Genomic DNA, 19,051 nt, shown 5'->3' on the forward strand with positions numbered 1-19,051 from the left:
ATAATAACTTAACTTTAAGAAATCGAAGAAAAATAACTAGTGTGAAATACTATATGTATTTTTGGCTATTTGATGCTGGTTACGTTCCAAGATTTTATATACATTATGATAAAGAAATCAGGCTATTATCCCAAGTGAAGGTTTTGAAGAATGAGAGACACAAAGACAGTTTCCATTAAATCAAAAGTAGTTTATTTAACTTTGCCTTCTCTGTATAACTTTTATTATAATAAGACACTTCTCTGCTTGTACATTGCTCCCTTGAACTAAAATGGCAACATCTGTTTGTGGGAATGTAAGTTGGGGTAGACAAAAAAAAGAAAAGAAAACTTAGATACATACCAATATACATACATGTGTGTATATTACGCTTTCATTAATAAAACCATAGATGCTAAAACAGCTCGCACCACTCAAGAGTTTCCGCGGTAAAAAGCCGGAAACGTAGTACAATCTTTTGAGTATTTTTCTGATACACTACTCTTGTTTTTTGTATTTTTTTTTCTTCTGCTATACATACAATAATGCACATATCAACTTGAGTAAGGAGTTAAGGAGGGATGTTGCATGACTTGCCCGTGTTAAAACGTGACAGATCCAAGTTTGGGGCCGGTAACAGGCAAAAGGCGAGCCGCGTTCATGCTCTCAAGTCAAAAAAGTGGAAAAGGAAATCTATCAAACGACACCCGCCTGCTTTAAAAACGGCCTCTCTTCTATTAGTTTACATATACACACTGTCAAATGTATGTACGTGGATGTATTTAAGGAGAACAGCAGATTTCAATTATACAAGATATTAAATAAAGTGATGGGCGAGCGCAACAGACGCGCTCGCCTTTACGTTGTTATTCTGTACCCCGATGGTCCCCCACCCGTGACTGTTTAATCTTTAATTATTCATCCGAGACGCCGAGGGAAACGCGCACACGCACACACACGGATTCTACGCATTTAAGACACGCACACGCCAAAAATGCCCAACGCGGGACGTCCCAAAACAACTGTTGTCAGTAAACGAAACAAAACCCCAACTTACAGCAGTGATTTGCGAGTGTACACTTCTACAACTGTAGGACATGTTTTCATACATTTTCCTCTTTTTTTTTTTACATTTTTTTTTTTTTAAACATCACAAATTCAGTATTCTCCCGTCCGAACACTCGAGGTTAGCATTATTCATTGCAATGGGTAAGAAAACAAAAACGACAACCGTGTGGTGAAATGTCGGCGACGGCTTGTGGCGTCACCCCCAAAAAAGTCCAGTTATCGTTTAGCCCCACAAGCAGCGCAAACCGGCGACCCAAAGAGCTGAATGCATGTTATTCTACAGGGAGTGCTTATAAGAACATAATGAGACAATCCTTTGAAACGCCACACACATTTTCGTATCCAGACTTGCGTACAATTCATTTTTACTCAGTCATTTTCCTACGTTTACCTGAAGTTATTTTTGAAAGTGAAATTATGACGACAGCTCGTTAGGGAAAAGCCACCGAGTTGATTAATACAGTCCTCAAATGATGGACAAAAACCCACGTGAGGAAGTCATTGTCCGCATTGATGAATGTTAGTTTGCTGCAGGTTGAGAGATGCTACGAAGAGGCTTGGGGAGGGAAAAGGCCATTGAATCTTAAAAATGGACTCACAAAAACAAAAGCAATGACATAACAGCAAGTCAATGGCAAAAAGGAGCGAGCAGAACTAATACAAAAGTATTTAAATTAATGAAATAAGAATGGTTTTACAACAGTTTATGATGGACAGTAGAAGCTTAATAGACTGAAAGACCAGTGCCGTGAGTGTCAGCTCTCACAGTCTCCCATACAAATGTTACAAAATACAAATACCCCGATATACTGTGTTCAAGTCACAAGTCATGGTTTGTCTAAAGAGCCAGCTAGCTTTAATTAAAGCTAAAATATTGTAAGTAAAGCATGACTTTATTCAAACAGACACCAGTTTCAGTCCAATGCATCTACTGTCTATGGATTAAACAGACGTAGGAAAAATAAAATGTGGGATTGTTTCATAAAATGTTTTAATGACCTGCTGTAAATGATTAACGTTAAAGTAGAAACTGAGAAAGGACAAGTCACAAAGACACATTTTACACTGTTCTTGTTAAAAGATGACACTGCACTGCCCCCTAGTGTCGAGGAGGTGATGCAGTCCGAGTGTGGTACAGACAGACACTGGTACATAAATATAAAAGATCCAACACTGCTGATTATTCCCACTTTTCCATGAGTTCTGTGTATTTTCGGATTTCATTGTGCTTCAATGCAGACGAGTGGAGCTCTAAAAGACGTGCAGCTCAGAGCCACATGCTTCAGTCCAAGATCCTCCAGAGAAACGGGGCACAACTGAACAAAGAGAATTTACATGGAACGGACGGTGGTGATTGTGGGCAGAGGTGACACATCTCAAACTATACAATAACGCCTCCATCTAGGGCGGGACAAAGGTGTGGCTGAAATGTTCAAATTAATCACTTTCTATTTTTGGGGGAGGGCCAGTTTCCCCGCTTCTCTCCTCTTCCACCCCCGTTGGCCCCGGGGCCCCCTCCGGGAGGCATGCGTGGGCCTTTGCCTCCCCCTCCTCCGGGTGCAACTCTGCGGTTCTGCCTCTCCATGCCAGGCCGCTGGCTCGAGAAGCTCCTCTTGTTGTTAGGAGCGTCTTTGCCGGACATGTCGGTGGCACCGGGGCCGCCTCGTCCCGGGTGGTGGCTGTGGTGGTGATACTTTCCTCTTGCGTCGCGCTCTCTGAATTCGGTGAAGTCGCTGCTCTCAGAGGCCGTCTCCCACTCTTCGTTGGCCTGGTCCGAGTTCTGGTTGGTGAAGTCTGGGGACTTGGCCCCATGGTGGTGGGGGCCGTGGGATGCGTTTCCCTGGTTGTAGTGGTGATGGTGGTGGCTCAGTGTGTTGTGGTTGGAGTTTGTGTTGTTGCCTGAAGGGGGCACTGTGGCCCCGTTAGTTTCAGCAGAAACAGCATTGACTGAGGGTGAGGATGGTCGTCCTGCACCGATCACACCGACTCCACCGTTGATGCGGGCTGCGTTCTCGCGCTCCTTCAGCCGCCTGAACCGTGGGGGCTTGTCCTGTTGATGCTGGGACCGACCATGGCGGCGGCGTCTCGGAGCCCTTTCAAAGCCACTGGGCGGAAACCCGCGGTTTTGGAGGGGCAGCGCATTGGGGCCTGCAGTGTTAGGGGTGGAGTTGGACACTTGTGTGATGATACTGCCGTTTTCCGTGGCCGTTGGTGCGGGAGCTGGGGCAGGTAGAGTTTGGGGCAGTGCTTGGGTCAGAGGAGGACCTCCGTCACTGGTCTTTTCTTTCTTCTCGGTGTGTGTTCCTCGTCCTGTGTCTTTGGGTGGTGGAGGTGGGCCCTGCTGCTGCTGCTGCTGTCTGCGGCCTGAGGCCGACTTGGGGCCTCCATGTGACCCAGACATGGGCCCGACCCGGTGGCCTCCAACGGGACCCCCCATGTTACCACTGCCGCGGTACATATTTGCCCCACTGCTACCGCCACCCCTGCCCCTCCGGGAGGGTACCCCACGGGGTGTGAACACTCTGGCCTGGTTGGATCTGGGCGGGGCAGTGTGGGGTGCACTGCTCTCTGGCCCATTCTTGGTTGGTTTGGGATGGTCCTCTTTGTCTGACGGACCTAGGTCACTGGTCCCGCTCTCACTGCCCGTCTCTGAGCCCCTCTCTCTTCTTCTTTTGGGGATCTCCTCATACTCTGAGCCCTCACTGCGCGTCTCACTCCTATTACGGGCTCTGGAAGGATTATGTTGGGATCGGTCCGGCCTGTGTTGCCCCCCTGCTCCATCCCCCTTTGACTCCGGATGTTGCCCCACAGACGAGCGGTAGTCTCTGCCACTGCGGCCGCTCATCCTGCCACGGGACGGCCCTCCTGGACCTGCGCTGCCCGTGTAGGAGCCTCTGTAGCCACGCCCTCTGCCATAAAACTCCCCGCCGCGCCCTCGACCACCTCTACCTTTGGCAGGACCTCCGTGTGGGGCAGACCTCTCAAAAGAGCGGTCCCTTTCCCTCCTGGGAGGACCAGAGGAGAGTTCTGCGTCTTTGGGACCTCGTCCGGACGATCTTTCTTTTCCCGTGTTTCTTGGTTTGTGGTTTGTGTCCTCTTTTGGAGCGGGGGCATTCTGAGACACAGGGGCGGTGGAAGCAGCTCCGTCTTGCTCTTTGTCTTTCCCAAAACTGGACTTCTCTCCTTCAGCTTCATCTTTTTTAATTTCTTTGAGAGCAGTTTTCTTGATAGGACCAGCCCGTTTGTTGGGGTTCCCTCCGGTTTGTTGTGGGGGTTTATGTTCGGTGCCATGGTCATCTCTGTTGCCCCTTCGGTTGTGGCCCGCTGGGTTGCTGCTGCCCGGCCGTGGACCCCACTGCGTCTCCGTTTTGTGCTCCCGGGGGCCTCTTTGGTTTGTTTTGGGATGTGGGTGAGGGTGCTGCTGCGGGTGAGGGTGCTGCTGCTGCTGCGGGTGAGGGTGCTGCTGCTGCTGCGGGTGAGGGTGCTGCTGCTGCGGGTGAGGGTGTGGATGCTGCTGCTGCGGGTGAGGGTGTGGATGCTGCTGCTGCTGCTGCTGCGGAGCCTGGGTTGGTGGGGGGCTTGTGGTAGTGTGAGGGGCATATGCGGATCCTGATTTGTCCTGTTTGGGGTGGGTGGGGCCAGTGCGCTCACTGTGGTCGTCTCTGGGAGCAGGCTGTGGGTGCAGGCCTTTGGTCTCGTCCCGGGCCGATGCGGAGGAGGAGGAGGACAGAGCAGGGTGCAGTGTGGGGGAGGCGTCGCTCTTCTTTGGGGCCTCGCTGGTTCTGTCCCTGTCATTCTTGTGGTGCAGAGGGAAGTGTGGCTGTTGGTGGTGAGAGGGGTTTTCAGGGGGGTGCTCTGGGCGCCCATTTCGGTCATAGTGTGGATGTGAAGCACCCCAGATCTGTCCTTGCTGCACCGCTCTGGGACCCTCGTCCTGGTGGCTGAAGCCTCGCTCTGCGCCGCGCTGCTGTGGGTGGGCCAGCCTCCCTCCCTGATCGGGGAAGTTACTATAGTTGCCTCGTCCGCTCATGTAGTGGTGTGGATGGCTCCCAACCTGCGACCCGACCGGAGGCGGGGTTTGGTTAGACGTCCCGGAAGAGTTGGGCTGCTGAATGGGGCCCAAACCAACCTCACGCATGCGATGTGGGGGAGTGTCACTCCTACAATCAAAAATAAGGAACACTTTGTTTTAGCTTTTAACAAAGAAAAGATTTATATATATTTCACCATTATTTATGTGTAATTTGCTTTCCCGTTCTAGAAATGAATCACACTTTTTCCTAGTGATTGCATTGGATTTGTCCATGAAATATCAATGGTAAATTCGCAAACGTTGAACAACAAAAAAACTTTAAACATTTTAAACATATTAATATGAATAATATTGGCTAATGGAATGTTGTGATGTCATATGAACACAACCTATTGGAGTTGTTTCTGCAACTCTAAAGTCACAAACCTGGGTCCTTTGGTCACGTCTTCCTCGTCCAGCGGTTGTTTCTGCCTCAGAGGAGATGTCAGGCCGCGGCTTTCTGGTCCTCCAGGGAACACCTCCGGACCCCAGGCCAGTTTAGGATCCATAGGAGGAGTCCCGCGATGAGGATGCCCCTGGTGCTGCTGCCTGTCAAAGGGGTCTGAGCCAGAGCCTCCTGAATCAGACCGCTCGCGTCCAATTAGGCCTTTAAAAAACAATGCATTTCCAGTAAACATTTACCGGTAAATGCAGAACAAACCAAAGTGTCCTTGTTAACATCAACACTCACCAGACGGGTGCATACCCGCAGAGTAGTAATCCATGGGAGGCGGGCGGCCCTGCATCATTCTGGGGTCCATATAAGGCATCATCATCCAGCGCGGGTCAAAGTTCATGGGCAGAGGAGGTGGTCGGACCATGTTCCCAGGCTGGTACATTTGCCCTTGCTTTGGACCAGGTCCTTGCTGAGGAGCGGGGCCCTGGGGCTGAGGAGACAGCTGGCTCTGAGACGCCTGCCATTGTTGCTGCTGCTTCAGGAGCTGCTCCTGGAGAGAGGACAAACTGTGGCTCAGAAAAGATTCAGAGTGCCCTGCTCTAAAAGGTCAAACCATTAAACACAACATACGACACAAGAGTGTCACATGTAACTCTGGTTCTATGAATCCCGGATGACTGCCAGAGGGCGGTGCTGAAAGCACAGAAGGATTCCCCTTTGCAGGCTCAGTCCCCACTGCCAGTGGCAGAAATCTATCACAGACTCTGAGGAATAAGACAGCGCTCTCAGAGTGGAGTTTAAAAGTCTAAAAGTCTAATTTTTTAAACAGAGATCAAAAGGATTCCGAGGGTAGAATCTTCAGAAATAGGTGGGAGTGACTGTAAGCTCGTCTTTTAAAACTGAACACTCATCTCAATTGATACATTTACTTGGGAAGACAAGAAGGCTACAGTGGATACGTTCCCTAGTGCTTCACATCTCCAAATCAACACCATTTTTTAATTGACGAAAATGAATCCAATATTTATGATCTGAGATGCTCTTTCAGCTGGGATATTTCAGTCCCATCTTAAGCAAAAAACAAACCTATGCAAATATTTATACTATTGAGCTGTGGCCTTTAAGACCTCTAAAATGCACATGAATACAGCAAATTGCAGAAAGTGTGTTCCTGGGGAGGACTTCAGACCCCTAAAACACAAAGCCAAACACTCACGTATTGACTTCTACAGCTGGTGTTCACCTTTTTGATACCCCCATCTGGTGGCCCTACTTTTATGAACTTTTAAAAAAATCTATTGGGGGCCTCTGCCTTGCAATATATATAATATAATAATATTATAAATAGCAGGACTATATAGTGTTGCCTAGCATAATTATAATTTCGGCCCCAGCTCCAATTGAAATCAGACAAACCTGCTGCTGCCTCTGGAATCGTGGAGGCAGAGACTTCTGGTATTTGGAGTAGCCCTGTCCTGGTGGTCCGGACTGCCGACTTCCTCCCATAACCTCCATCTTCACTTGGTCACGTTCACCTCCTCGGACGTGAGCGTTGCTTATCGGCTCCTCTTTAGCCTCTGGCAAAGGTATTTCCAGGACAGGCTGCTGGGGCTGCACCACTGTCACAGGAGGACATTGCTGCCCATCTGAATAAAGCATGACATAACGCTTTAGAAATGAGGCCAAAGAATTGAATCAGGAGAAATACTGTGAAGTCAAGTGTATAAAACAATTTGTGTAAAAGTCTGAAACAAGCTCACCTGCTCCCGAGTCATAGCTGCTGTTGCTATTGGCCCGCTGCCTGTCACTGACCACAGGAACCTGTACTGCAGTGGGGGGCAGGGGGAGCTCCTCGGGGTCCACACAGGGGGAAGAGGGCTGGCTGGTGTTGGGGGAGGAGGCGGCCAATGAGGGGCTAGGGCTGCCGGCCGTGGCTGCGGTGGACGTCCCATCGAGGCTGGGCGTTTTACTGCCGCTGGGGACTTGCTGCTGCTTCTCATCGAGTCGCTTCAGTTTTTCAGCACAGGCTGCTCTGCGCTCCTCTTCCATGCGCCGCTCCTCCTCCTCACGGCGGCGTCGTGCTCGTTCCACTGCAGCAGATATCTCTGTGGACGACTGTTTCCTGCGCTGCCGCCAGGTCTCATCCTCATCGTCACCCTGAGCCCCTTGGACCAGGAGGGCCTGTGGAGGGGGGCCTCCTGCTGCAGGCGGGTGCGGAGCGAGGCCAGCTTTCCCAGGAACCAGAACACCTCCCTAAATAAAACATTAGATAAAACATGTTGAAGGTTACACATTGAACATTTTGAAGGGAAAAAAAATGCACAAAATGACATTGAGGGAAAACAAATCTAAACGAAATGAATCTGCCCTGATCCTGTGATGGTGATGGCACATGGCTGTGACTATGACTGTCTACCTGTCGGTAAAAGGAGTAGGGCCCCTGTGCGAGGAGCGCCCCAGGAGGAGGGGAGGGCTGCTCCCGGGGACCGCCCAGTCCAGGCCTGCGCCCCTGTGCATAACAACAGTTAACCTAAACTCAAGCTGCATTAATCTGTCATGTTCTCTGTCTGCAGCTCTGGCCTGTCCCGCACGCTAATGTGTGAGTTCAGAGCTGTACCTGGTAGTTTGGTGGAGCTCCGGAACCCCCCCAGCCGCTGGCCCCCTCCTCGGCCCAGGTGGCTTTACTGGAGGGGGGCAGGGGTCCATTGTCGGTGTTAGAGGGAGGGGTGTGTCGCAGGTCACTGTTCTCCAGGGCTTGAGAGCGACTCGTGGCCGGAGGAGTGTCTGTGGACCTCTGCTCACTGAAGAATAAACAAAAAAAGATATATATATAAATATAATATATAAGTGGTAAACTTAGTATTATTATCATCAAACTGGGTTTAGACTGTGCTAATTTGACACAAATTTATGGTCGCACGACAATTTCAAAATGGACCAAACTTCGGCTCCTCTGTGTCGTAGAGTGTACACTAGTTAACTGCTCACAATGAGCGCACAACTGATCATTGCAGGGATTTCAGACATGTTTGATGTATATTGTGAGTTGTAGGGTCTGAGCACTGCTAAAGCCAAGTGAAAGAGACACGGACATGGTAAAACGCAGCTGCAGGCTGCAGTAAACACCGCTCTGAGGGAATGGAACAGAGCCGCAGAAAGCCTCTGACACGTCTCTGAAATAAAATCTCTGCCTTTAAACAAAGCAGTGCAATTTGAGAGTCCATATGGTTTGCTAATAGTTTATATGAAGTTTTGGGGCGTTCAACGCACTGTGTGAGAAGATAGTGGACCCATAAACCACAGCGCTGCACACACATCTCCTCTGGCTAACGTCCCTCGTATAGTGGGAGCAGGTAAAGCTTTCTGTTCATTGCTCTGTACAGTGTGCACACTACTGTCTGGAGCGCGGGCTCTCATCATGTGGGATTCAATCACACAGTGTGAGTTTGGGAGTCATTTGGAATATCTTAAAAAATTACAAAATTGCACAGTGTAAGCCCAGCTTAGGGAGAAAACCACAGTAATGGGTTATGCTACAAACAGTTTTATGGTAACATACTGAGAGTCAATGTTTTTGTCAGCTTCGTTTTCCTCGGCCTCTTCCTCTCCTTCATCATCACTGAACTTCAGTTTGGCCGAGTAATCAATCTCCTCATGTGCTCCTACACAAACACATTAGACACATGGAAATAAAAAATCTGCATCTGTAAAAAACATATTTTTGCAAGATCCCTTTCAGAATGTTAGGTAAAGTGTAAAATGCTGATCAGACCTGCCCAGCCCTCATCATTGTCATGGTCCAGCTCATCCAGCTCCTTCAGGTCGTCCTGCTTCAGGATGGAGGGCCGCTTCACTGCCTCTGTGTCGCGGGGGCCACCCTGAGTCCTGTCCGGACCCTGTCCTCGAGCAAACCTGAGACAAACAGTTTATAGTGAATCTTCTGATCCAGAGAAGAAGGAAAAAAGCCATCTTACTGAGGCCACCCTTCTTTAACATCTGTACCTGGGAGTGGGCCCTTCACCTGGAGGCGGGTATCGATAGGGCCCCTGAGGACCATAGGGTCCCGGTAAGGGCAAATAAGGAGGATACATCTAAAACAGGAAACAGTCATTATATAAATCCCTTAGTACGGCATTTTAACATGAGAAAGCGGGGACTTACGAAAGGAGGCATGATTCCTCTGTAGGCGGGGAAGCCCGGCCCCACAGGGGCCTGGGGCAGGGCCATGGCGGGACTGCCAGCCGGAGGGTTTCTCTGAGGCCCATGGGTGTGGTTCTGAACCGGGACCCCCGCTGCCCCGTCCATGACCAGAGCCCCTCCAGAGCCCCCCTCCAGAGCCCCCTCCCCAGTGAGGGTCAGAGTGCGGCCCCCACCGTCCCGCCAGCTTGTAACGTCTGACACATAAGAGGAGAGTGCATTAAAATACATTTCAGAGTTAACATTTCAACTGGACAAAAGGGAAACAGAAACTCACTCTGGGGGCGGAGGCTTGGTCCGGGCCCATACCACTGATCTGCAGTGGCCTGTTCTTTGCCAGCTTTGTCCGGGTCTCCAGCCGCCTGCAGGGTGGGAAACTCCTCTCGAGAGAACGGCGACGGTAGGTTTGATGCCTTTCCACCTGAGGCAGGGGCACAGTTCAGAGTCAACAGTGTCAAATACATACATACACATGCACAGTATAAGTGCGTGTGAAGCTCACCGTCCCCTGGTGTTCCATGTGTAACACTGGCCTGAGCCCAGGACCTTGCCCCTGCGGCCTGGACTGGAGCTGGCGCCATAGCCTTTGGAGGAATGATATTACAGTTTAGAACAGTACAACAGTACACAATAGAAGTACAGTACAGTGCAGACGCTGAATAGAAGGAGGTTGTACCTTGTCTGCTGGCACCTCTGGGACCGGGGGAGTTCTCGGTTGGGTCGGAGCAGGCATCGGTGAAGCCACAGGCGGCTGCGGCTCCGGCTGCGCTGATGACAATGCATCGGTACTGGGGGCAGACAGGAGCATTGTGAAAAACAATGTAGGTCTTTGTAAATGTGTTATAAAGTCCTCCAAACAGACAGAGACTCACACAAGTGAATAATTAAAACAGGACAATATAGTTTTAGATATCAAACACATTATTGTTCAGGCGTACCTCTTTGGGTCTGCTTGTTCCGGTTTGCTTGCCCATCCTGTGCCGTCTTTGGGAACGAGCGAGACGTTTGGGTCGTTGCCTTTATTTTCTGCCTTCAGACTAGGCAGGTTGGCAGGTGGGGGCATACGCCGCGCAGAGGCAACTTTACCAAGAGACTGCAGGCCATGGCGGGGGGTAACTGTGGCACAGGACAGTTCATTAGAGAGGACCACGCCATGGAAACAAAATTCTGAATTTAAATTTGTTAAAAAAAAAAAAAAAATACATTACTACAATATACTATAGTAATGGTATTGAATTGAATGATAGTTGTTTTTATATTATTATTTCACAACTTTTGATTTTATTTTCATAAAGGAAAATATGAATGTAAACATTAACCAGGCCTGACTGTTAAAAATGGCTCTGTAGTTCTATTACTTTGTTATCATAAGTAAGACATGTGCTGAGAATGCTTGGGTGAGGCACGGGCCCAGCTGCTCAGATGAAGTGGGAGAAGCCTGAATAAAACATGGAGCGGATACAGAAGTCAAACACAGCCACAAGTGAGGCTCTGTCTGCGGCACGGCCTCCGAGGATTTCACTTTCCACAGATAAGTCGCTAAAGGCAAGAGTGAGCAAGGAACAAATATGTTTTTATTCAAGAAAAGGGGCATCAGGTTTAGTCAAAGGAAGGATTTTGCATTTTCAATGAGCAGCTTGGTCACAATTTCTGAGTCCAATTTTAGAATCTACTTTACTCCTCACAGCAGCATTTTGACAGCAGACGATGATGACGACGACAACAACAACAACAACAACAACAACAACAACAAGTTACAGCCTGACAACAGCTAAATCACAACAGCACATTTATATAAAGTTACAGTTTGGACCGGTCAGCTGGTTTCCTTTTTTAAAATCTTCTCCTTGACCTTTAACTTTCTCTGAGGGTTAACCTAGTGTAAAGACGGAGTCCCGTTTGTTTTTAGCTGTATTTTAAATGTCACATGGGCCATTTCATGGATAATCTGCTGACCGTTAACCTTCTGTCTCTGCCCAGGGACGACAGATGTAACTTCACATCGTATATCTGGTCTGTGGAATACATTTACTGTGCAATGTCCCCCGTCAACTAAATAAATACATTTCTTGATGTGGTTATAACATAAAACTGCTCCTGTCTGCATCTGAGGTGAAACTCTGAGATGAAACTCTCCTCTGGCACATCCCAAAGAGGCTAATCCCCCATAACTAGGACTGCAACAATAGATTTGATCAATCATGACTAATAGATCATAATCAATAACCGATTTCCTGTTCTGAAGGCCAAATATAGGTGACATTAGATAATCCAGGCAAGAGAAAAACGCACTCTGTAAATCCTTGCGTATAATATTTACAGAATCAGCATCTCCTGAGTCCGAGCGGTCACGCAGTTTATGAATCTCATCTGTTTCCGCATTGAAACATCAGCACCAAAGCTTTTAGGAGGCGGGCAGCTAATGCATCACAGAGATAGGAAGTGAACGCAAAGAGGAATTTGTGATTACTGTACAGAGAGTAAGAGAGAAAGTGAATGAAAGAAGAAAGGAGAGAGAGCGAGAGCGAGAGCGAGAGCGAGAGCGAGAGCGAGAGCGAGAGCGAGAGAGAGAAAAAGTGATAGAGAGAAACGGGAAGACTTCACATCAGAGAGGCTTTCACTCCACTCGGCGACCGAATCAAAGTCAACAACATAAAGGCATCTGTCGGCGAGCGGAGACAGCTGACGGGGGCCATTTTGAAAACTAATACTCCAGCGGGTGCGGGCGAGGATAGTGGGGGTAAAACGTGAACAATAAACGCTATGTGCGCAACCAGAACCTTACGCCCGGGACAGAAACTACTACAGAGACTGCTATGGAGTTAGCCAGCCATGTCCAACAGTGTACAACCATTTTACCTGGGAGTTTGCATAAAGCACCAGTAAATATCCCGTGGTATAGCATTACTAACTATGAACCTTTTTTGCCAAGCTGCTATATTATGTTCTTCTGTGAGTTATCCTGCAGGAATCGTCATATCAAAGGTTTAAAATGTGTTATTGTGGTTGCGATGACGACGCAGAGTTACTCACCAACAGGCTTTTGTGTTTCGAGGCTCTTTCCTTTGTACGTATCAAACAGGTTGAGGGACGCATACTTGGTTTTGCCTTCCTTCCCCTTTGCAGTTTGCCCAGAGCGCTCTGACATTGCGCTGTCCGCTCATTGAGTATGGTGAGGCCTGAGACTGTGGACGAGACACAAGGGAAAGTGGTGAGACACAGATAGACCGATAAAGGAAGCAGCACAGGTATAAAAACACTCTTTGATGAAATACAAGGATGCAGTGCAAGCTTGGGACTGTAAACTCTCTGATGTGATCCGACTTTGTACCAAACCTGCAATAAGGGGCTGCCAAAAGTATCGAAAAGCAGATATTAAAACTAGTTTCGAGGGGGAAAAAGGGGAAAAAGGTAAACGGGACCAAATTTTTGAAATATCTTGAGCTTTATCAGAACTAAGACAGCTAAATAAGATCAGTAAATGCTATTGTTTTGTAAAAATGAAAAGTGAGTGCATCAAAGTGTCAAAAAGGTAAGCTCCAGGTGCTCGGCGAGGATGAGGCCAGTATATCATTTCCCAATATAGAGTGATAGGGTTTCACGATGGTCATAAAAGCAATCTATTACATGTATCACTTATGGTCGTTCCACACCGCCGCGGCCGAAGCGTCCAGTTTACATTCAAAGTCTATATTAAACGCGCGTCGAGCATGTAGTGCGTTATCCGCGGCGCGATTTATTCGTTTTTGCGGCGTGATTGGTGCGTTTTTTTACGCTCTCGATGCTTTGAGCGCGCGTATGAGCCGGCCGATGCGGCCTACGCGACTCGTTCAGATATGTTGAGGTCTCTGCAGCAGTAGCGTAGCAGCCGCCGCAGCAGCCAATCAGAGCTGACGCTCCAGTGACATACGTACGTACGTATTTCCCCTCGCATTTCCGGTATTCCCCGTGGAATTCCCCAAGAAGCGCCACTTTTTCCTTGCTCGTCAACCATGGCAGACGAACGATTGATTGTGGCCGTGTGTGGCAGAAAGGAACTTTACGATGTATTTACGGTGGAATACAGAGACCGGCGCCTCCGTGTGAGGGTTTTGAAAACCAAATACGTGAGGCGTATTTTACACAATGAAAGGCCACACCGACAACAACTCCACTGCTCATGCGACAACACCTCTACTGCGCATGTGCGCAGAGAGCTCAAGCGCCTGTGTACAGTGGCCGGGGCGCCGATAGCGCGCGTCCGGTGCGTAAACCTTTCAAATGTACACGCGCTCAAATTCTGCGTCGGGCGCGATTAGGCCGCGGCGGTCTGTACGTAGCTTAACCTTCAAAGATTATTATTACTACATTATTAAGTTTGAAAAGTTAAAAACAGGCATCAGCCACAGCAGGAAGACAAGTATCGGTAAATCCACACAGTGAGATTCCTATAAATAAAAATAAAAAACATTCTCCCCCAAAAAGCACAAATTAATCATATCGGATCCTGGTGTCTATGACGACAGAGTATAAAAGCTGCTGATGTTCTGCTTTTGCCTGGGACTCTGGTGCTCTGCGTAGCTACACTGCACCTCGGTGGGATGACATCTGCCCGATCCAGGGAGGTGCGAGTGCGTCTCAGAGTTAAACGATGCCTTCCTCTTCGCTCCATTAGCTACAATTAGCCGGGACAAATGATGCGACGCAGTGATTATGCCACGGAGGGAAGAAACAGACTCAAAATGAAGAGGTGGTGAAACGGCGACAAGAAAAAAAAACATCAACTAAGTAATGATGGGCAATAGACTTTAACTATAATTTAATCATTCACTGCACTGTTCACTTTCTGCACTACATCTGTAAACGTAACTGAACATTTGTGTACATAGTAAGCTTATTTTTATCCTTTGTTCATTGTTTTATGCTGCACCAAATCAAGTTCCTATGTTGTGAATTTTGTTCATTGACAATGAAACCTTTTCTGATTCTGTAATAAATCCTTATTGTGACTATTTTTGAAGTTTTGTTCTCTTTTTAGTCCAGGGACTACAGATGAAAATGAGCTTGTAGTCATCTCTGGTCTGTGAGCTATATTTATTGTGCAATGTCCCTGATAAATACATACATTCAACATTTTTGTCAATATTGCATGAATCCCAATCCTAAATTTGGGGGCTCTCAACCAAGATGTTTTCAACAAAAGTAGTTTAAGTTTCTTGATCATTTGTATTCTTGTGCATTTAGATGTAATATTATTAGCAACTCATTACTCAGTTTATTATGCACCCCCCCACAACTCTATAAACGCTACTGGCCAAACTATTGACGCATTCTGTCGCATGTATAAAAACATAATTTAGACATTTGTAAGAAGTTGAACAACTTTGTCTTTGCGCTCGTCGTGGTTCAGCTCCGCACCAGCTCGACGCATCACACATTTTGTTTCAATGTCACTTTTTCAAGGTTTTGAATTGAATATGAGGTCAATATTCATCATCTAAAGACCTCCTTATGGTTCGTAGAATATGTCTGGGGATCAAAACTGTTCCCAGCAGTGCCCCATATCTGTTCGTGTTCGTTTAAACTGTGGCTTGTGGCTGCCCATGCGCATCTCAAACTTGCTATGGAGAGGGAGAAAGGCCAATAGTTTGAACTGATAAAGAACTAAAGACCTACTGAAAGCTCACTGTTTAATTGCAAAAAGAACAGTGCGGCACAAATAGCCTATTCTGTAATTCAATCCAAACTGCCTGGTCAGGTTGGTGCCCCCAGAGCACTTGGTGCCCTACACTGCCTGTAATGTGCGTAATGGGAGCGGCAGCACTGATGCCAACAATGATATTCAGACGATATTGAGGAAAACCATCAGAAATGTCTTAACGGTTTTCTGTCAAGGTCCTGGTTATGGTTCAAATGATGGACAAAACTTAAATGGACCGTAAAATCCAAGTAAGTATCCTCTAGTAATGACTATTTTATGGAGACCGCATTTGCCTGGCCGTGGGGATTTCAGTTTACTGCTATAAGAATAATTCTATATATTCATATTGCAATGCAGAACAATGATGTGTTTCAAAATTCTGTGTGTTTTATTATAATCCAACTCGTATTCACTGAGAAATTAGACTAATTAAACCTGCGGCACAACAGACCTCAGGTAAACCGCAAGAACCCCAGTTCAAAAGACGCATCACTACCGCGTGTACTACCTTCTAGTTATGACTCAAACAATAAAACAAAAGGTTTTTGTGTGCACAACTGGAGTTGGACAGACAAAAACTGGGATCAAAATCACCAAGAGACGTGTATGTCCACAGCCATCTGCCTCCCACAGACCAGAGGTAATCCTTGATAATTACCAAATGCATGATGAATTTGGCAAAACGCACACATAAAAATGCCCGACAGGACAGAGGATATGAGGAGGCCATAGTTTGCATTGGAGCGGTTTTCTATCACCAGGCCAGATTAGGAAAATAGGTCGTGGGATGGTTGGTCAGCTTCGAGTTCATGTTGGGATTAACTCGGCCCGACCGTTCCACAACTGCAGAGACCAGAGACAAGGCCCGAGACGATACGGCAAAGCACCGACAGAGAGACGCAAACAGTACAAATGCATTACTGCATGGAAACAAAACCGGACAATAACCAGAACACCGACAAACACAAGCTCTAAATAAATAAATATCCCCAACATAGCGCCATCATTTTAGTTAGGAGTAGACTGGATAATCGATAATCGAGATTATTCAGGTCACAATATAATTGTAAGAACTAATAAATTATAATAATTGTGACAATTTCAGAAGCGAAACTATATATTTCTAGTTCAATAGTTTATTTTGTCTTTCAGAGAGTTCTATTTCATAAAGCTAGTCACAAACTTGAGAAATAGTAACATGTTAGACCATGGAAATGAAAACTTTACTGTTGTCAGTCTTAATAATCATGAATAATCGTTAAATCCTGATGTTTTTTCTCACAGTAATCGTAACACAAACATTTTATATCCTGATTAGCAATCACTTTATACAATACAAATACAATGCCACACAGCATAAAATAACCAATATGTAAAAACAATTGTTTCCCTTTATACTATGATTATTTTAGTGAACAATAGACTGTGTTGCATTTGCAAGAGCAAAGTGAGGTAATAGATCCCGCTACAATGGGAAACTACATATTCGGGCAAATAATTAAAAAGCACTGATACAATAGTTGTAGAATATTGGTATGACCTAATAATAATAATCTTATGAGCATATTAGTTTACAGTTGAGATTCCGTCTTGTGACTAGTTACTGTAGATCAGATCGTGAGGAGTCCAAAGGGGAGCAGTCCTGGCACAGTGCTCACTGGAGTTTCATGCTGGCCAGCGTTAGCTCTGCTCCTCCATTGATGCCCGCGTTGGGAGGGGACTCTGCGCTGTTTCATAATGTGTTTCCACTGACTTACTGTAACAATGTCTTATCAGCTGTTTTGAACACGCCGTGAATACCAGTGCTGATCACGTTTCTTATAAAATACAGCCTTTATATTCAGTGCCGCGCTGGAGGCAGTGGGTAAAGGCAGAAAAGGGATTTTAAGGAGAGAACAAAACAAAATGGCGGTGGATATAGGCCTACATCAGTCCAGACACTTAGCATCGCTTTATCACCTCTAATAACTTATACTGCAGGTATAATAACCCCAGATTGTTGCTATTACTCCACTCAGGGCCATGGTAGGGCCATGGTAGTGCCATATGTAGGAAGTTTGTGCCATTTGTGACATAAAATTGGTATTTTCCACGACCACAAGAACATATGGGGGCCAATAGATTTGATAATTGTCTTTTTAATATTAGAAGAATCATTATTCTTATTTGATTTTATGAATCAATTGTGTATAATTATAGGTTGCTCCGACATTACATTAATACAAATAAGTACATTCTGAGGCAGCAGATTCACATGTAATGCAGTTAATGCGCTAATGTTAGCTTCACTGTGTTAGCACCACCGGGTACATCATTTTGATATAAAACTGTATCCATTTGTTGTATTCATATAGTTTCCCTCGTTTTGAAGCATACATAAAAGCACGGGTCAGATAACACGAAAGTGTTTTAACCACACAATAACATTTTAGTGTTAAATCTGGATTCGTTGCTTCTTGCTGAGGATCTCAGAGCTGACTGCATCATTCTGTAACTGCATCAGGGGATGGTGCATAATGACTTAAAACACAGATTCCAGGTCAATCGACAACACAAAACTATTAAAATCAAAAGCTAGGAATGAAACCACAAATCCTACTAGACTTCCTCAACAATCCCATCAAAAAGCCACCACTTCATCCTCAATTAGTATTTCGGGATTTCGTATTTATTATGATCATGAATTAAATAAGACAGGACCCAACTAGCAATGCATTAGTAAACGTGATATATAACGTATTTTAAAGAGAAAGAAGAATCAAAACAAACGTGTTAAATTGTACATTTTGTAACACTGGTTGCTAACACATGTAGCCAGCCTTTGCTAGCAAGCTAACAACAGCTAACACCAAGAGCCTTCCAAAATAAATACCGAATCAAAACAAATATATTGGTTGTATGACTATTTCAGCGTTTAATAGGCGTCCGTGTAACATAAAAATACAGAGAAAAGTAGACAACAAGCCGTTTCAAAGCACTGACCTGCTCCTGTCTCGACTTGTCCCGAGCTTTTATCAGACTGCGGTTAGCTTTAGCTTTAGCATTAACTAGCTTTAGCTGCTGTGTGTCACGTAGCCGCACGTAGCTCTTAGCAATGACCCAGCTTCGAGCTAAACAACTGCATTAACAAACATACGCTAATGCGGTGCACCCAGTCCCTCAGATCCAACATCAAACCATGTATTAAAGCGATAGAAAACATTGGGCTTACTTGCACTCCTTCTCGTTAGTCCCAAATAAAATTAAAAGGGGAAAGGAAATGGACTGGATCCGTGACTGAAGAGCCGTCAACGGCTTCTGCCGAGAGATGGATCCGTTTGCAGAGGAGCGTCCTAACCGAGTTTGAAAAAATGAAAATAAAACACTTAAAAAAGCACAAACACTCAATTATATTTAAGGAAATATGATTAGTTGTGTTCATTGGCCATTGCACAAACGGTTTATCAAAAAGCAACTGAAAGAAGTAGAAATGTTAAATATGTTGATAATTACATTTAATTAAATATACATTTCCTCAGTACAACAAACTTAAAATGTTTTTTTAATCATACCAATTATAACAGTAATTCTATGCTTTGACTACTCCAAGGGAACCCTACAGATCTTTGAAAACAATCAAACCAATGGAAAATTGTAAAAAAGAAAAGAAAATTTTGTC

General features: G+C 46.1%; 1 protein-coding gene across 1 annotated transcript; it reads right to left on the reverse strand.

The window, feature by feature from the left end:
- Positions 1–169: 169 nt before the first annotated feature.
- On the reverse strand, positions 170–18,815 carry prrc2a (proline-rich coiled-coil 2A). Its single transcript, XM_072448164.1, has 17 exons — positions 18,605–18,815; positions 12,747–12,898; positions 10,652–10,829; positions 10,390–10,501; positions 10,216–10,297; positions 9,991–10,134; positions 9,678–9,910; positions 9,519–9,607; positions 9,289–9,428; positions 9,076–9,178; positions 8,134–8,317; positions 7,909–8,025; positions 7,277–7,769; positions 6,933–7,162; positions 5,811–6,066; positions 5,507–5,726; positions 170–5,207 (listed from the first exon to the last, which is right to left on the reverse strand). Exons 2-17 carry the CDS (start codon positions 12,859–12,861, stop codon positions 2,489–2,491), a joined length of 5,415 nt encoding a protein of 1,804 aa, XP_072304265.1. The 5' UTR covers positions 12,862–12,898; positions 18,605–18,815; the 3' UTR covers positions 170–2,488.
- Positions 18,816–19,051: the final 236 nt, after the last annotated feature.

This window comes from Eucyclogobius newberryi, unplaced genomic scaffold (assembly GCF_026437365.1).
Source record: "Eucyclogobius newberryi isolate DKJ021-1_F unplaced genomic scaffold, fEucNew1.0.hap1 SCAF_16, whole genome shotgun sequence".
Lineage (NCBI taxonomy): Eukaryota > Metazoa > Chordata > Actinopteri > Gobiiformes > Gobiidae > Eucyclogobius > Eucyclogobius newberryi.

Bases quoted from the DNA above. Each gene is read 5' to 3' on its own strand.
- prrc2a (XM_072448164.1), bottom strand. From the start codon at position 12,861: ATGTCAGAGCGCTCTGGGCAAACTGCAAAGGGGAAGGAAGGCAAAACC. The intron at 10,298-10,389 runs GTACAACCTCCT...ATTCCTCCAAAG, and splicing joins CAGAGGTGCCAGCAGACAAG to GCTATGGCGCCAGCTCCAGT. The intron at 7,163-7,276 runs GTGAGCTTGTTT...TGCTTTATTCAG, and splicing joins CAGCTATGACTCGGGAGCAG to ATGGGCAGCAATGTCCTCCT.